The 20381-nt window shown below is 35.3% G+C and overlaps 1 protein-coding gene across 8 annotated transcripts in view; it reads right to left on the reverse strand.

The window, feature by feature from the left end:
* Positions 1 to 20381, reverse strand: part of LMNTD1 (lamin tail domain containing 1) — a 541299-nt gene that overhangs the window by 98737 nt on the left and 422181 nt on the right. For 6 of the 8 annotated variants that reach the window (XM_043564837.1, XM_043564834.1, XM_043564835.1 and 3 more), the window contains 3 exons: positions 13062 to 13180; positions 9865 to 10094; positions 7007 to 7205 (listed from right to left, as the gene is read on the reverse strand). In XM_043564837.1, the coding sequence (XP_043420772.1) occupies positions 7007 to 7205; positions 9865 to 10094; positions 13062 to 13180 (548 nt within the window). Of the gene's footprint in view, positions 1 to 7006; positions 7206 to 9864; positions 10095 to 13061; positions 13181 to 13273; positions 13460 to 20381 lie in introns of those variants that run through there. The other 2 variants (XM_043564840.1, XM_043564839.1) reach the window with 2 other exon arrangements.

A 20381-nucleotide genomic window follows, 5' to 3' on the forward strand; every position in this document is an offset into this window, starting at 1 on the left:
TATACCCAGAAGTAGAGTTGCTTCAGAGTTGCTTTCATTTGGGGGTATATACCCAGAAGTAGAATGGCTGGATCCTATGATATTAATTTTTTGAGGAACTTTAATACTGTTTTCCACTGTGGCTGTACCAACTTACATTCCCACCAACTCAGTCTTTGTCTTAATATCTCGGTGGTATTTGCCTCTGCCAGATATGGCCTCTTTTTTGGAACTCTTCTTGTTTACCCAAGTCCACTGTTTTCCTTCTTTCAGTCTGGTTGCTCCTTTTCAGTCTCTCTCTCCCTCCCTCTCTCTCTCTCTTTTCTTTTTAGTCTCTTTTTCAGATTTTTCCTCTTCACCCATCTCTCAGATATTGATCCCCAGGATTCTGTCTTTAACCCTCTTTTATTCTCATCACACTCCATATATGTGGTATCATCTATGAATAAGGCTTAAGTAAGCATTAATACACTGATGACTGCTAAATCTAAATTAGACTTTCCAGCTGAGCTTTCAACCCATAGAAACAATTGACCACAGACCCTGAAGGTGCCTCTAAATCAACATTCCCCAAATTGAACTCATCATTTGGGAAGAGTGGGAAACTTATTCTAGTTAATTATGTCATCATTTATTCTGTTGGCCATGCCTGGAATTTCCATTACTTTTGCACTCTATTAACCTTGCCTTATCTGTGGCCAAATACTATTGATTCTATCCCTATATCTTTCTATATACATCCCCTTTTCCCCATCCCTATTGCTGCTATCTTCATTAGGCTCTCATCACCTTTGTATGATATTGTAATAGTGTCCTAACTGGTTTCTCCAGTATTGTACCCTCCTAACTAGTCTCCATTTTGCTTCCAGAGCAGTCCTTTGTTCAAGGATAAACCCTTCAGTATCTTACCATATACTTCCAGACAAAACACCAGCTTCATAGCATGGAAACGAGGCTGTACATAATTTCTTTTTTCCCCCTACTGCCTAGCTTTGCTTAAACTGTAACCATGAAGTCTTAAAATTTACCACAAGACTTGTGATAATTCATGCCATTGCATGCTTTACTCACTGTCTTTGCAAGTGTTGGTAGTCACTCTTCTTATTCCCCACATCCCTACTAACACTTGAAAGTTTCAAATTTCTTAATATTTTCAATATCATGGGTACAAAATTTGTTTTCCCTGATTATAGAGAAGTTGAGTAAGCTATTTATTGGCCACACAGTTTTGTTCTGTGAATTCCCTGTTCATATTATTTTTTCCACTTCTATAAGGTTGTTTTACATTTTTATAATTGAGTTAATAGTATTTCTAAAATAGCATTTAAATATATACACATATTTTTGGAAGAAGAACTGTGCAGTAATAAAAGTATTATTCATGTAATTTTAAGTTCCTATATTGGTGATAATTTGTTATGGCAGCAATAGAAAACTAACATACACTTCTTATAAATTTTTAAATTGTGTGCTAGAAATGTTGCCAAAGTCTTCTGTTCTCTGTCTTCTGTTTTTCTAATGATAAACCACTACCAATCTTTTGTTTAAGTGTCTTTTTTTCTCTAAGATTTTCCTTATGTCTTCTGTTTTAGAAGTTTTTCTACAATGTAATCAGAGATTTGGGTTGTTATTTTTCTGCCTTTTATCTTTCTGGGAGTTGGCAGTGCTTCTTGCATCTGTGGCTTGATGTCTTTCATTAGGTTGGGAAACTTCTATGTTGGATTTTGACCAATACTGTTTTGTCTTAATCTGTGTTTCCCCCCCTTAAGGGACTTCAGTTACAAGTAGTTCAATTTTGTTTTAAATCTTTCTCTATTTATAATTGTGTGCTAATGTCTGTTCTTCTAAAATTTGCAATTCAGCCTGGGTATTTTCTTCTGAGAATGCTTTAGTGCAATAATTCTCTCTTGCGTTGCATCAAATATATTGTTAAACCCAACTATTTCTGAAGTAGTAATTTCTCTTATTGGAATTTTTACTTCTAGAATTTCTTTTTGATAATTTCATAAGAGAATAAACTAATAAAATATTTATTTTGTCATTTAATTCCTTGAATATTTAGTCATTGTTATTTTAAAATCCCTGTCAGATAAACATAATATCTTTACTACCTAGGCCTGTTTTTTTTTAAGTTTTTTTTAATGTTTATTTTTATTTTTGACAGAGGGAGAGAGACAGAGCATGAGCGGGGGCAGGGCAGAGAGAGAGGGAGATGCAGAATCTGAAGCAGGCTCCAGGCTCTGAGCTCAGCACAGAGCCTGACATGGGGCTTGAACTCATAGACCATGAGATCATGACCTGAGCTGAAGTTGGACGCTCAACCACTGAGCCACCCAGGCGCCCCTACCTAGGCCTGTTTTTAATGTCCATTTTTAACCTTAGTTTTTGGTCAACTTTTGTCATTTTGTATGCCTTGTAAATTCTTACTATTGGGTGACCCTTTGAGGTTCCACCTGAAAGCCTGGGTTGTTTATCAATGGTCCTCCTTCTTGACAGGCCCTGAATCTCAATATTTATTCACCTAGTCTTATGAGACTGCCAATATATGATTAACTTCTCAGCTTCTTAGCTGCTGGTTTCAAATTAGCAACTGTTTTGAGGAGAAAATGGCTTAAAATGTCAGGCTATCACTCTGAGTTTCCTCTCCTAGAAGAGGAATTGTGAGAACAGAGAATGTAAACATCCATGAAATCTCACTATGCACTACCAAACTGCTTTAAAAATTGCGGTCTAATTTCATATTTCCATTGCATTATATGAGAATGGCTGTTTTGCAGAGGTTTACTTTTGAGAAATTTACATACCTGTTTTTTCTTTTGCATTACCATTATGGTTCTTACTAAATTGTTGGTATAACATTTTACTCTTCTTTGCCTAGAATTCCTCTATGTCATCCTCATCCTACTGTTACTGAATTCTCTGTGAGATACTTTAATTTCTTGACAAGATGCCTTTTTGGTTTTCAGACTTGGTGTTTTTTTTTGCATGGGAGATGAGCACTATTTTGAGTTTTGCTTTTAAACAGATAAGAACCTAGAATAGTTCCATTATCCTTTTGTTATCATACACATAATGGAATATGCACAGTTGCTTTTCAAAAACCTTCCATTATTTACGTGAACTGTTTATTCATTGATCTTAAATTTTTATTTTATGCACATAAATAGAATAAATTACCTTGTCTGAAGGAAAAAATAACTTCGCCCATGTCAGGGCTAATCACTTGGTTTCCCTGCCTTTTGATATTTGGCCAAAAGCTATAGGAAAATACTTCACACAGTACATAGAAATTCACAGAGGCAGGGCTATTAAACTGCTATCACACAGCATTTACTAGTTATCTTTTTCTTTTTACAATAAGCCTTCCCACTTTTCTTTAGTAGAAAAGTGACTTCAGACCTCTGTTTATAAGTCATGATATGCTGAGAGTGTAAAATGTACCAATCATTCTTTCAGGAGTCTTGGCATGGGACTGATTAGTAAAGAGATTGAAGAGACATATGGCTATGTAACTTTTTAAAAAACAAACATTTTCCATTATTTAAGCCCTGATTTATCTAGTTCTTAGGTTCTTCTTGATAGCTTCATGCTACTTATCTACATTAAGGTTTCTACAACTCTAAAGTTTGCTAAAATTACCTTAGAGTGTCAGTTCTTCCAATAGACCCCTACCTAACAATTCTCTGTACAGATTGGCACCTATGTTTATAGCTGTGGGAGGTCTGATGAAGGGCTACAGTATTTAAGACCTCATAAGGTTTTTTAAATTTTTTTTAATGTTTATTTATTTTAGAGAGAGAGCACAAGCAGGGGAGGGGCAGAGAGAGAGACAGAGGGAGACAGAACGGAAGCAGGCTCCAGACTCTGAGCTGTCAGCACATAGCCCAATGGTGGCTCAAACCCACAAACCATGAGATCATGACCTGAGCCGAAGTCGGCTGCTTAACCAACTGAGCCACCCAAGCGCCCCGAGACCTATAAGTTTTTAGAAGACAAACTTAGGAAGACTCAGGGAGTTTGATTCAGCTCATTGCTATTACAAGAGAAAAGCCCTCAGATTTGTAACATTATAAGCTATTTTGGACAAAAACTATTCATGTAGTTATCATTATCTTGGTGAGGCCCATCTTGGCCCACAGCTTCCTACCATCCTGATTCTAGATTTACAGAATGAACAACTGCCTAGGGAAGTGTAGAGAATGAGAATGAGTGGGAAGGTAGCCTTCTTAATGTAGTTTGGTCACTCCTGAGACATCTAGAACTGACCTGGAAGTTAATATATGGTCTTAGAGGTAGGAAGAAAGATCATGCATAGCTAGTGAAAATTCTAATAATTTCTTCATTTTGTTTCTTGTTTGTCTACTATTTTTTCCTCCTGCTGGAATATATTAAACATCCTTAGAGATAATGAGTGATAGCAGGAAATAAACAGCATATTTTACTGAAAACAATCAAATTGAGAAGAGGCTTCTGTTTCTAGCTGAGTTTCAGTAACAGAAACTGTATTTGACTTCTCACCTGAAACAACTAAGAATCTAGAAGAAATTATATGAACTGATGTTTTCCAAGATATTGGACACTGTTCTCACAGACCGCGAGATCATGACCTGAGCTGAAGTCAGACGCTCAACCGACTGAGCCACCCAGGCGCCCCAACACTGGTTCTTTAAGAAGTTTAATAAAGCTGATAACTCTCAGACAAGATTGATCAGGAAAAAGGAAGGAGACACACCTGACCAGTATCAGCAACAAGAAATGTTACATCACTACAGATTCTATAGATACTAAAGTGATAATAAGGAAATACCTTGAACAAGTTTATGAATATAAATCTGGCAACTTAGATGAAATGGACAAATTGCTTGAAAGACACAAACTATTCATGTTCTCTCAAGAAGATACAGATAAAAGGAATATACTGATATCTATTTTAAAGAAATAGAATTTGTAGGTAAAAACCTTCCCACAGAGAAACTTCAGGCCCAGAATGCTTTGCTGATGAAGTCTATAAAATATTTAAGAAAAAATCAATCCTACAGGAACTCAGCTAGAATATGAGAGTGGAATTATATCCTAACTCATTCTACGAGGCAAGTTTTACCCTGATGCCAAAGCAGACAAAGACATTCATTACAGAAGAAAACTACAGATCAATACTCTTCACAAACATAGATGTAAACATTTGAATCAAAATTTTAGCCAATCAAATTCAACAATATATTTAAAGGTTTAACATTATGATCAAATGAGATTTATTTGAAGAGCGCAGGGTTGCTTTAACATTGAGAAAGAAAAACTATATGATCATCTCAGTAGATGCATAAAAAGCATTTGACAAAATGCTACTCCAACATTCATTCATAATATTCATTGCCACAATTAAACGTTCTGAATCATGATCTTGTTACTCCTTTGTCTGAAATTTTCCCATTGCTTCCCATGCCCATTGTGAAGATCAAATTCCTCAGCCTGGTATTCAAGGCTCACTGTGATCACTCCCCAAATCTGGCCCCTACAGCCCTGTTACACTAATTGATACACTGCTCAGTGGAGCAATGCTGTAAAATGCCTTATATCTCCTAGATCCTAGCTTTTTCTGCCTCCTTCAGTTTGTTTATGCTGTTCCTTTGCTCTAAGTAAGATAGTGGTTCGCAACCTTGGCTGTGTGCTAGAATTACTATGGAGTTTAAAAAAATACCATGCTCTATTCCAGCACTAGAACATCTGACTCAGAGTCTAGGGTAGGATCAGGACATTAAAAACTTCTCAGGTGATTCAACTGTGTAGGTAGGGTTGAGAACTAGTGATCTAGGATGTTCTCAAAGACTCCAAATTTGCATACCCCAAATTTACTAATCTTTCTAAGATAATTCTAAATGATAACTCCTTCACAAAGTCTTCCCAGATCATCCTTGGCTGGGAGAAAGTTCTCCTCTAAATGCCTTGATACATTATTTGCCTCTCTCTCAATCCTTACACCTGCAGCTCTTTTCTGATCTACCTGAGTGAAAGTTCTTAAAACCATATTCACAAGTCTTTTTTGAATTTTTGCCCCAAACAAGTCATCATTTTTAACATGGTAGATAGATACTGAATGAACAATTTGATGAAGTGTTTTTGGATGGTTGAAAGAACACTTAGGTGTTCACTACAGTTGAATGGTAATAGTGGGTGATTTTAGGAAATGTGACCTAAGGGGAAATGTTTCCTTTATGTCTGATCATCAAACCTGGCTAAAACTTCTTTTAGCCTTCTAACACCCTCTGTCAACATGTGTTTATTACTAATAATTCACAATTCAATCTGTTGTTAAGGAACAAGAAAATCAGGGTTAAGTAAATGTATAGATGAGTCTACTCTTTTATTTCAGTTCTAATATCAACTTTCATCCTGATAATTCTTTTTGCCAGATACCAACAAACATAAAAATGGATCAAGGAATAAGTCCACCTTTCTCCTTATATCTTGAACTCAAGAGACTAGTAGAAGAGAAAAAAGATACTAAATCCATCTGAATGATTTCCCAATAATAAAAAAATATAATTGACTTTATTTGTAGGGATTATGTAGTGCTATTTTCTCTGGCATCTTTGAAAAATCAGCATCCTTGTTTGGTTCCCTAGAAAGTTACATTGATTTCTTATCATTGCTCAGAACGTGAAACAGTTGTATTTCAACAAACTGTTTAGGGTTTTAGATGAAATCATGGATGTAACAACAGATTAGAAATAAAATTTTCTGGGGCGCCTGGGTGGCTCAGTCAGTTAAGCGTCTGACTTCGGCTCAGGTCATGATCTCATGGTTCAGGAGTTCCAGTCCTGCACTGGGCTTTCTGCTGACAGCTAAGAGCCTGAAGCCTGCTTTGGAGTCTGCGTTTCCCTCTCTCTCTCTGCCCCTCCCCTGCTTGTACTCTTTCTGTCTCTCAAAAATAAATAAACATTAAGAAAAAAGAAATAAAATTCTCTACTGATATAAAGTAGCTTCTATCCCAAGAGGAGATATTAAATAGTTCAAATAGAATATGTACCTGGATCTAGATTGGCCCACTTCTTCAAGAATCATGGAAAAGTGCTTCCGGGTGTTCTCTGCCTGGAATGAGCATGCAGCAAATTTCTTTGAATCACCAAACAAAGATAGGAAATAATCTTCTCCTTCCCCAGTTACAGCTGTCTCAGGAGCAAGGACTGACAGAGGCTGTTTCTTTGTCATTATGAAGCTGTTGACTCCTTTTAAAGAAATCAGTCAAAGAGGAAAGCAACAGAGAGAGAAATAAATAAAAAGACATTAAAGGAACCCAAAGTTGCTATCTTTATTCTTTGCTTCTACAAAATTATATTCTTTATACATTTTACGGTCACTGTCAAACTCAATGAGGATAATTAAAAGCTTTAAGCCAAAGTCTATAAAATAACTAGTGATTATTTTTAGTAACACATAATTTCTAGAGATTATTTCAATAATCCTAAATTATCAATAATATCACTGGCATAATGACTTTTACTCAACTGATTATTAAATACTAGAAGCATTATAAGCTTTCGTATGTACTAGAAGCATCATAAGCTTTCCAGGAGGTAAAACATTTGAGTTTCTCAAATTTGGATATGTTATATATAAACACAACTTTATTTTATTTCATATTAGCCATCCTCCCCAAATTATTACCCATAAATTAAAACCTCAAATGAATCCTTCCTACCAACAATTAGTAATTGTGCCAGGTAAAGACTTAAATTTCCTCTAATGAACTAAAATTCTTTATTAGAAAGATAAAGTAATGCTTAATCAGACTCTAGTATGCTCTTGGAAATTTGTTTTTTTTTTTTTTAATTATGATTTTGCATGGAAAGAACCATGCTGAGTAAACCAATCATGTGTCTGCAGAGAGAGTAACACTTCAGAGAGGGACCATGATGGAGTGGATAGAACAAAATATCTTGGATTTACACAGACCTGCAATTGTATCCAGGCTCTGCCACTTAGTAAGCCAATGGATTTAAACTTTTTAATTCTCCATTTTCCTGAACACAAATTATACTACCTTGTGTAAGGCAATGTGAGGATTGAAGAAAATGTAGATAACTGTCTAGCACAGTGTCTAGTATTCAGCAAATATTCAGTAAGTGATAGCAATTATTGTAGTTCAGGGACTTTGGTTAATGTGACACTGGGTCCAAAATCATCAAAGGATTAAGGCAATCTAGAGTTTGCTTTATATTCTTGTGTCTTTAACAAAGCCAAAACAAGATGAAACATGGAAAGGAGTAAACACGTAGTTCCTAAAAAGAATTCCTCAAAGTATTTTGTCTAGAAGCAATGTATGGAATTCAATTAGTTCATTTCCAGTCAAGTGAGTATTTACTTAATCATTAAATTTCTTTGGGGAAGGAGATTATACATTATCTTTGTATTCTAAAAAGAAAGAAGATGGATTAATTTTAGTGCCAGTTGTTATTTAATCTAGAAAGGAACCCAGGTATCTATCTATAGAAGTTGAATCTACGGTAACTGAAGGAGAAGAATACAGCTCAGCTCAAGTCTCATCTTGCAAGGGGAAACCACTATGTTTTGTTTTTCCCCTTAATACTAAGAGATTGCACAGTTTAATCCAAATATAGGACATATACCATGATGATACAGTGACAAAGAAGGAAAAATATTCCCTCCCTAGATGTAAAGTTGGTATTTTCACTTTTGAGTGTATGGATTTTGGTCACTGCTAAAGGTCAGTGTGATCTTAGGAGGTCTTTGTAAAAAATATATTTTAGGCATACAAACAATGAAGCATAGGTAATAATGGCATTAGGTGAAATCCTCAAATGAAATAGGAAAATATCAGAAACAAAATGAAACACAGATAAACAGCAGCCAGGCTTAACTTTCCACAGAGTAATAGAGGAAAACAGAGGCATCAAGAGTCACGGGTGTGTTTGTGCTACCAGTTTGGAAACTTGTTGACTGGTAATTGAAATACAGACCCCAAATTTAACCTATTTAATGAGAAGGTGCTTGTAGATATATTCAGATTCACAACTAACTTTTATTTAGTACTTACTGTATGCTAGGTAATTTTCATAAATATTTTATTTAATTCTTAGGCCAGCCCTGTGAAGTTGACATTTTCATCCCTATTTTGCACTTGTGGGTAATGGAACTCAGGGATGTTAAATACCCTTACCTAAAATCTCCCAGTGCAGGAAGTAGAAATATAGTTTAGAGCTAGGTCCTCTGTTTCCAAGACCATGGTCTTTTCAGTAAACCTTGATAATTAATATACCCTCAAAGTTCCCTACACTTGGTTAAAAACAAACATCCTGTGGGTATTGCTAAAGTGCATTGTTTACAGTGTTGGCAACTGTCAAAACCTGACTTTTTCCTATTATAGAACTGCTTCTGTTTTCTTCTCCTCCAAATTCATTATTGTTCTTTTTCTCTCCACCGTTTTGTTACCATTTATTTTGCTTCTTTCTGTTATCTGTCTTTTCCTTACATAAGCCATAAGTCTTCTAATGGCACAAATACACAAGACATCGCTTAGTCTTTCTGATAGTGTTCAGAGGAAGGGGAGTAAATGCTACACATTAGAATTTTCATCTAGCAATTCTAGAGCACCTCAGCCATCAGCCCATGAACATTATGACAATTCAAGATATTTTAATCATGGGGATGATACATCTGGCCACATACATTTATGTGACCTGAGTATGACTCCAGTGCTAAGATCAATGGTAAGGATAATCAAGTTACTCTGCATATGACATTAAGAGATTTGTGTTATTAGAGACAAATCATAACACATCATTCTGACTTCTAGGCACATAAAAAACCTATTGAACTGCATGCTTTAAAAAATAGTCTAAAATTTTTGATACATGTTTTACTTACCCAAGCTGTTTGCTGATTGGGAATGGCCCTCTATAGTAGTTTTAGGAGTGTTCTGCCCAGTTGTTGATACAGTTATTCCACTAAACTGAGGGCCAGACATATAGTAACTGAGAGGTGTGTCATAGGTTAATGACTGTGACAAAGGCAGTGTGGCATCTGAATCTGTTTGCGGAAAAAAATGTACTAAAGATCGCTGTGTCACTGGGCGACCATCATGTGTGTCTTCTCTTCTGTGCACATAAAATAGTATAATAAACAAAGTAAGAAAGTCAAAACGAATAGATACAAACATAAGAATCATGAACTATGATTATTACTCAGAGTTCTGCTTTTTAAAAGAATTATACATCTTGTACGCATAAGGACATCTTACAGTTGTAGTTTTAACGATCTAAGTAAGATGCTTTAAGCCTCAAGACATGCTTTTATTTACTTTTTTACCTAAAAAGTAAATTGCGACTGTAGATGATTTTGAAAACGTACAAAAGTAGAAAGAAGAAAACAAAAGTCACCAAAATGCCACCAACCAAAAATTTTACAATTTAATTCCAGGCTTTTTAGTGTATTTTTTTTAACTCAAAATTGAGACTCTAGAAACCATTTATATCCCACTTTTATCACTTGTTACATAATATTTCCCTTTCAATTAGCTTAAAAAGCATGATTATAATACCTGTTTAATATATCATTGTTTACTAAACCGTTTTCTTTCAATTCCTGTTGCTTAACTAATTTTCTATTTCTAATTATAAAAATTCTAGAGTTAATGTCTACTTTCAAATATAGCCTGAAAATTAATTTCTATAAATGCAGAGCACATGTGTACATGTGTGTGTACATGCGTGTGTGTGTGTGTGTGTGTGTTGAGGGGAATATAGAAAAGAGAGAGAAGAAAGACTTAATTTGCCAGTATTATTTTTATAAGTAAATCTTACTATGAACAAAGATTTTCCTTTCTTTCTTTTTTAAATGCATAAAGCATTTATTAACTAGTGTGCATTTAAACAAAGCCTCTAAACTACAACACAATTATTTTACAAGTAAAACAATATTCCCATGGCACGACTCATGAAAAGGTTTGTGACAAACTTTGTATGAGTCACATTGAGATTTAGTTACCTCAAAGCAATCTGTGTGTGTGTGTGTGTGTGTGTATGCATGTGTGTGTGTTTAATACTTGAATTATCAACAAAGTCCTGGGGTCCAAAATCCTTTAGATTTCTGAAAAACTTGGTAAATGGTCAGCTTCTGCACCCCTTTACTGGGGGCCACTTATCTACCTCTGTTAGTAAAGAGCTAAGTATTTGCCTTCATGGATTGTCACTATTTTGATCTCTTTATTTTCCAGAGTTCCTATGAAGATATTTTAGCAAGTCTTCTGTTTTTTTGTTTGTTTTTTTTTTGTTTTGTTTTTTTCCAAATGTTTTCATAAGGGAACAAGGGCCTGAAGTTTCCTAATCCACCAAAGTGATATCAGTCTTAATCTCTTTGTTTACCAAGATATATTCATAATTTTGTTCTGCAATTTGTAAGTTCCTTCATCAGAAATATTGTATCTGGAGAGTTCTGTACTCAAAACCAGACTTCTCTAAATGTACCTCTCAGAAGGCACAGACATCCTAGTTAATTTTTTTAAATAATTAAATGGCATTGGCTTTGAAAATTGTACTACTAGCCCAATACATGTTAAGCTCGAGCGTTTGCCATTCTGCTGACATCCTAAGCATTCATCTTTGTCATAAAAGCTCTAACCCATGAAAATATACTCTTGTCTATGATGTGGTGGGTAGTGGGAAGGAGACTATAGAGGTAAATTGTCAAATTAAAAATATTTCGTCTCTGTCCAACCTGAGACAGGATCATATGATATGATTTCTGCCTGATACTAGCTAGAATAAGCAGGAAAAGTACTTTTCTCTTTCAAAGTTCCTTACATCTATCTGGGTTTCATTAAAAACTGCCTATATCTTTTCAGCATGTTCATTTTATAAGCTTCAAAGTTTTTTTCTTCCTCCAGTAAAACAATAGCATTTTGGAATAACTTAATTCCACAGAAGATTCCTAATAAGCTTTTGCAAATGTTGTGATTAAAGAAATCTGGCCTAGGGCCACAAAGTATTCTTATTTTTGTAGTTGAATAAGAAATTTCTAATAGGTGCACATACTTTTGTAAGAGCTCCAACATTTCAGGAAGAGACACATGTCTAGACACATTATTTAAACCCTGTACTCCCTGACTTGTTAGACTCTTTTTGGAAGATAAGGGATTTGTCCTAGTGCTTAGTTAGCTTTGACTCTATTGTATGGAATTTTCTAAGCTCTTTGTTAGTACTTTGTTACCTCTGGGGTTGATTAGCACTAAACCAGAGGTAGTTATAAAAGTTCAATTCCCACATTTCAATGTTATTTTAAGGGGTACTACATTGGTAATACTGACACCAATCATTTCCCAGATGACCTCAGATGACCATTTACAAAATGGACTTGAACTGAACAGTAAACACAGGACACCTAGGTGCGAAATAACATTAGCTTTAAATTGGGTATATGCAGGGAGTTCCTGTCTGGCTTAGTCTGTAGAGCACAAGACTCTCAATCTCAGGATCGTGAGTTAAAGCCCCATATTGGACATGGAGCCTATTTAAAAAAAATTTAGGTATTTAAATTGGGTATATTCAATACTAGAGGCCATTAAAAAAAAACTGGAAAACCTATGCTAATCCTCTAATTGATAGAATGATTTAATTAGTAAAAACATGGAGTTGTAGTTTTTTGCTTTTGTTTTTCTTTCTTTTTTTTTGGTGGTGGTGGGGTGAGTTGCAGTTTTTATTTCACATCCTCACGGGCATTTTCCAAACCAAAATTCTCTATCAATTCTTTGTCCCCAAGGTCAGTAAAGTAGTTCTAAAGAAATTATCTGCCAATTTCCTTAACACGCTAGATATAAGTTTTGGAGCCTCAACCATGACTCATATGATAGAGATCTGTACAGGTGAACTTTTGTATTACTCAAGGACTGTACTTTATAACACAGTGGTTGGGGAAATAGTTGTATGTTATAGTTAATTTTAGAAAATGTGTGGAATCAATTCTAGTTACAACTACTTCATAAGATATTTTGAAACAAGAGGTCAAGTACACCCTCATTATCCTCTAAAACTCAGATCCTTCTCTCCTCTCACTTATGCCATTCTTACTGTGCTTGATTCTCCATTTTATCTTCCTGCTCATGGACTTCACTCTGCAGGGCCACTGAAGTTTTCTGACTGGCTTGCATGTCTTTCATCTTGGCTAGAAGAAAAGTCTCTTTTCTTTCCTGGGGAAAAAAAATCATGATATCAGGAATAGATATAGCTGAATTTGAAGGTAGATTTTATTTTCAAGTGACCTCACCAGTTAATCTAACTACCTCAAAGCATATGCCAGATTAAATAATTTCTTTCCCAAACTGGTGCCAGAGCCAGGCTTCTAATGTAAATATGTAAATATTGACATAGCCAATACTGGTATTGGCTAATGATATTATGCAAATCAAGGTGAAGGTGTGTAACATTCACTTGAAGCAGCTCAAGAGGCAGGGCGGCAACCCAGCAAGGCTACCTTTATGACTGTAACTTTCACATCTGGCCAACACTGCCTGTTAGAACACTGTGAGGTAATGTCTCCATAGTTACAAAGTTCCAGTCTCTGAGCAATTACTATATTGATGCTGCACCTGCTTTTCAATTTGCAGACAGTAAATAAGGTAACTTGCTTTTAGGAGAGCCATATCTCTCACCAGATAAATTTTGATACCAAAATATTCAATATCCTATTTTGGATATCTGAGAGTCAAGGCCTATATATAAATACTGGGAGCATTAGTTACTGTTTTTAATTGTTTTTTTTTAAATTTATTTTGTTTTGGCAAATGTTCTTTGAACACACACAAATGGCCAAGCAGCAGGAACAGAAAACTTGTATACTTTTCAGGCAGAAAGAAACCTATTGGTAGAAATAGTGAAATCAAAGCCAGGAGGACCTAAATTCTTCTCCTAGTTACGCCAGCAGTATGGTTTAGAAGAAATCACTTAGTTCAGATTCCAACCTTGAATAAAAGATTCACACTTAATGCTTTATGATAATTATGACATAAGAATAAAATTAACACATAGGAAGGTGCGTGACTGTACACAGTAATAAGGCAGATTAACAATGATGATTACTGGGTGAGTAGGTTCATTTAATAAATATTTAAATAAGCATCCACTCTGTACCAGGAACCAGATAGGCACTAACAATTCCTTCTTCAAGGAATAAAGATAAACATCTTCCAATTTAGATTAGAAAATAGCTTCCATCAGGGAATGATGAATAATAGTTAAATACAAAGGCCAACAAACAAAGTAACTGCTTTAATAAGTCAAAAGAAAAAGATTTCTTGGGGAACCTATGAAATAGTGGCATGGAGGATCCTAAACTTACCTCTTCACACAGATACTCCTAGATAGCAGCCACATCAGTGTAACTAACTCAGAAAATGACATGAAGACTGGCAGAATAGACTCTCCACAGTTAATTTTGGAAAGGAGGCCACATAAAAAAATGGTAGAAAGGGTGGAACCCCAGTTGGGAGCCAAACTAACCTGTGAGACTAACCACAAATACCAGAGGGACACCACAAGCACAGAAAAGGAGGAGAACAGACTCCACACCAGGCACCCCAGACATATGGGGCCTGAACTGGGAAGATGAGTCCCCATAACATTTGGCTTTGAAAATCAGAAATTCTTAACTTTGAGTTTTCACAATCACTGGGTTTTAACACTGGGAACTTTCAAAATCAGTGGGCTCAGCTCCAGGAGAGCCAGAAGGTGACAGGAAACAGTTGCCACCCTTAACAAAACAGCACACAACTTTGACAAGATACAGCATAGAAGCAGCAGTTTGAAAAGCACCTGGGGTACACCAGGAAGATTTATTTACTAATGTCAGAATGTGTGCTAGAGGAACAGGAATCTTTAAGAAATTTCTCCAAGAACAAAAGAGCTGGCGGGCACCATTATCTCCATCTATCCCCAGCATGGATAGCCAGACATCTGTGGGAACCAGCATGAACACTTGGTACCTAGCTTAGGTTTCATCCTCCAAGAAGATGAGCACTTACCTTGATAACACTTATGTGCCCTGCCCCCACATTCTCCTGCAGACTGCCCCATCCAACCTGCCTTAATCCTTCCAAAGTCATGTCTGATGCAGCGCCTTCTACAAGCAGCCCTGACAGTGGCCAGCACCACTCCAAAATGACTCTTGCTCTGGTGAGAGGGAAAGATAATCACACAGGTCAGTTCCACAGCAGCCTTAGCGGTGGGCTGGGGGAAAACAGCTGATCTAACTGCTGGCCCTGCCCACTGACAAAAACTTCACAGGGGGCAGCACAAAGAGAAAGCCCTGTAGTTGGGGGGGCCACTGCAAACAGACAGACTGAAGGCAGACATCTGGTCTGATAGGTTTCACTCACCAAAAAAAGCCACTCAGGAGACAATGCAGGGATAGCAGCCTGCAGGTAAGTGCAACTACAGTTCTGGATAACAGGCTGAGGGCAAGTGACTGGTCTGACCCAACTACACGCACAAAGTGGTCCCAGACTATCCTCATAATAGCACAGAGACCAAACCCTGCCCACAACAAAGATGACCACCTAGCCGACTGGAGTGAAGGAAAATGTGGCTCAACCACAACAGTAGTGTGCATGCAACACACATAGGAGACATCTCGGAAGTGCCAGGTTCTGATGAACAAGGGACATTGCACTACAGGGCACTATAGGACCTCTTCTTCATAAGTCCATTACTTTCAAGAGATATAATTGACTTTCCTAATACATAGAAACAAACATATTTAGACAAAATGAGACAGAGGGATATATCCCAAATGATCAGGACAAAATCATAACAAAATGATTTGGAGATGAGAAATATGCCTCATAGAAATTCAAAGGAATGGTCATAAAGACACTAATTGGATGCAAAAAAAGAGTGGAGTGGAGGATCTCAGTGAAACCTTCAACAAAAAGACAGAAAATATAAAACAGGACCAATCAGAGATAGAGAACTAAATTACTGAAATTAAAAAATACACTGGAAGGAATCAACAGTAGATAAGAGAAAGCAGAAAAATGGATCAGTGTGCTGGAAGACAGAATAATGAAAAGCAAAGAAACTGAACAACAAAAAGAAAAAAAAAGTATAGTAAAAAATGAAAATATTTCAAGGAAACTCAGTGACATTATCAAGCACAATAACACTGATATTATAGGTATCCCAAAAAAAGAAGACAGAGAAAGGGGCAGATAATTTATTTGAAGAAATAATAGGTTAAAACCTCCCTAATCTGAGGAAGGAAATAGACATCCAGATCTAGGAGGAACAGAGAGCCCCCAACAAAATCAATGCAAAGAGGTCCACACCAAGACACATAATAATTATAATGGCAAAAAGTAATGGCAAAGAAATAATCCTAAAGCACCACGAGAGAAGAAAACAGTTACATACAAGGGAAACCCCATAAAGCTATCTGCTGATTTTTCAGCAGAAACTGTACGCCAAAAGAGAGTGGCATGATATATTCAAAATGCTGAAAGAAAAAAACCTGTAACCAAGAATACTCTATCCAACAATGCTATCCTTCAGAACAGAAGGAGAAATAAAATAGTTTCCTAGACTATTTAAATTTAAATTTAATTATAGAACCCCTATAAAATTTAAAGGGGTTCATCACTATATCAGCCTTACAAAAAATGTTAAAGGGAATTTTTGACTGGAAAGAAAATGGCCATAATCAAGAATAAAAAAGTTACAAAATGAAAAGGTTTCACGGGTACACACAAACATAATAAGTAGTAGATTAATTACTTATAAAGCCAATGTAGCTAAATCAAAAAAGCAGTAAAATTATATATATAAAAAATCAGTTAAAGGATAAGCAAAATAAAAGGATGTAAAGTATGACATTATATACATAAAACGTGGGAGGGGACAGTAAAAATTCAGTGCTTTTAGAATGGGTTCAAACTTAAATGACCATCATCCTAAAATAGACTGCCATATGCATAGGATCTTATATATCAACCTAATGATAATCACAAATAGAAAACTGTAAGAGATATGCAAAGAATAAAGGGGAAGGATTCCAAGTATATCACTAAAGAAAACAAACCAAAAGGGAAGAGAGCAAGAGAGGAAAGGGAGAAGAACTACAAAACAAACAAACAAACAAACAAAAAACTATAAAACAAGTAACAAAATGGCAATAACTACATACCTATCAATAATTACTTTGAATGTAAATGGATTAAATGCTCATATCAAAACATGGGATGACCAAATGGATAAAAAAGCAAGACCCATCTATATGCTGCTTTTAAGAGACTCACTTCTTTTTTTTAATTTATTTATTTAAATTCAAGTTAATTAACATACAGTGAAGTATTTGTGTCAGGAGTACAGCACAGTGATTCATCTCTTACATATAATACCCAAGTGCTCATCTCAATTAATGCTTTCCTTAATGTCTGTCACCCGTTTAGCCCATCCCCCCAACCACCTCCCCTCCAGAAACCTTCAGTTTGTTCTCTGTATTTAAGAGTCTCTTATGGTTTGCCTCCCTCTCTGTTTTTATCTTACATTTTTTTCCCTTTCCCTATGGTCATCTAGTTTGTTTCTTAAATTCCACATATGAATGAAATCATATGATATTTGTCTTTCTCTGACTTATTTGCTTGGCATAATACACTCTAGTTCCATCCACATTGTTGCAAATGGCAAGATTTCATTCATTCTGATTGCTGAGTAATATTACGTTGTGTGTGTATGTATATATGTATATATATATCTCATATCTTTTTTATCCATTTATCAGTCAATACACATACACATACAAAAATGCTGTCTTGAAGGGGCACAGGCATCCCACTGTTTATAGCAGCACTATCAACAATAGCCAAATTATGGAAAGAGACTCACTTCTAGCCTAAAGATGCAAGCAGGTTGACAGTGAAGGGATGGAAAAAGCATTATCATTCAAGTAGAAGTGAAAAGAAAGCCTGGGTAAAAATAGTTATATTGGACAAAACAGACTTTAAAATAAAGATTGTAACAACAAAGAAGGATACTATTTAATGATAAAGAGAACAATCCAACACGAAGATATAGCAATTGTAAATATTTATGCACCCAACATGGAGCCCCCAATTACATAAAGCACCTATTAACAGACATAAAGGAAGTGATCTATAGTAATACAATAATAGTAAAGGACTTTAACATCCACTTAAATTGATGGATATATCATCTAGACAGAAAAATCAACAAAGAAACTGTGGCTTTGAATGACACACTGGACCAGATGGCTCTAACAGATACATTCAGAACATTCCATCCAAAAATAGCATAATAAACATTTCTTTTTTCAAATGAACATGGAATATTCTTCAGAACACATGTTGGGTCACAAAACAAGTCTCAAAAATTCAAAAAGACTGATATATCATGAATCTTTTCTGATCATAATGGTATGAAATTAGAAATCTATCACACACATACAAATCTGGAAGAACACAAATACATGGAAGCTAAATAACATGGTACTAAACAATGAATGAAGATATATGCACCCTCTTGTTTACTACAGCATTATTTACAGTAGCCAAGTTATGGGAACAACCCAAGTTCCATCAATAGATGAATGGGTAAAGAGGAGGTGGTATATACACAAAGGAATATTACTCAGCCATAAAAATAGTGAACTCTTACAATATACAACAACATGGATGGATCTCGAGGATACAATGCTAAGTAAAATAAGTCAGAGAAAGACAAGTACCATATGATTTTACTCATATGTGTAATTTAAGAAAAAAAAACAAGAAAAAAAGGGAAAAACAAAAAAAAAGATTCTTAAATATAGAGAACAAACTGGTGGTTGTCAGAGGACAGGTGGGTGGGGGGATGGGTGAAATAGGTGAAGGGGATTAAGAGTGCACTTATCATGATGAGCACTGAGTACTGTATAGAATTGTTGAATCACTATATTGTACACCTAAAATTAATATAACACTGTGTATTAATTATAATTGAATTTAAAAAATGAGTAAAAAAAGAAATGACAAGAAATATACTACTTGAAGTTATAGTGAAGCAAGTAAGCTAGAGGAGGGTAAACATTGACTGTATTTTCTCTGCCTTGGAGATGAAGCATAATTCCTTATTAGGGTTGTGGGCCAATTATGTAAACATAGCATAAAGAGATTTATAAATTTATACTTATTCTTAGGAAATAAGTAAAAATGAATTTATTATTTCTTACCACTATCCCAGTTTCCCTAATTCTACCTGACTGGTTTCTTAGTTGTTAAAATTTTCTGTATTTGAACTACATATATTACCATGAAGTCATTATGATCTCACTTGTTTTATCAGAGAACCTATTCACATTCTGCAACATAGTTTGGAGAAACAAAATTTCATCAACTGAGAAAAATTTTGAAAAGCTTTAAGTTTGCGAATGTTCCACTAGTCATTCCCCATACAGGATCTTCCTTATTTATTTTCCCAAAGTTATAGCATATATGCAACTAAAACTAAGCTCAAACTAAGTAAGTGGTTTTCAACAGGGTATGAAGTGAACCATGGAGGGCATTTTGCAAATGTGAAAGAACAGTGACAGTAGTCATAAAGATTGGTGGGGATACAAGCCAGAGACTTTCTTAAATATTGCAAATAATTTTCCCACATACTACATAATTTTCCAGACAAAGATGAAAACTAGTTTATAATTATCTGAGTGCAAAGCCCAATTCCATATTACCTATAAATACAAAATGTTTTTGCAAACTTTAAATATATACTAAAATCTCCACGAAGTAACTATTTGTTTACATTGAGGAAGAGTGTATTGGTTTGTTCAGAACTTTTCAGAGTTGTTTGTCAGTTTGGAAAAATTACACCATCAATGGTAATACCACATGGTGTATTCATGTGGTTTATATAATGTACCTGAAAATACATAATAACGGTAGAAAAAATAATAGCAATAACAACAACAAAATCAACGTGATATTTAATAGTATTAAGGAATAAAAGTTAAATATTTTAGGTGTGTTTGGCATTATGATTGTATTCGTTAAGAATAATCCTTACTGTTTAGAAATACATACTGAAGCTTTTTACATAAAGTTATATGATGTCTAGATTTGCTTCAAAATAATACAGATCATAAGAAGTGAATGGAGATGGAGATGAAAAAGATGGGCATGATTTGTAACTGTTGAAGCTCAGTAATGAATACAAGGAGGTTTGTTATACATTATGTCTATTTCTTCTTTAAATGTTTGGATTTTTCTAGAGTAAAAAGGCTAGAACACACGTTTCATTTTGGGATCTGTAGACTTTAAACATTGATGGTATCATCATCATGGCTGTCTCTAGCTCAGGAAGGATAGGGTCAAGCAAGAGCTGAAGGGGAAAAGCAGAAGCACC

The sequence above is a fragment of the Prionailurus bengalensis genome, chromosome B4, assembly GCF_016509475.1.
Source record: "Prionailurus bengalensis isolate Pbe53 chromosome B4, Fcat_Pben_1.1_paternal_pri, whole genome shotgun sequence".
NCBI classification, from domain to species: Eukaryota; Metazoa; Chordata; class Mammalia; order Carnivora; family Felidae; genus Prionailurus; species Prionailurus bengalensis.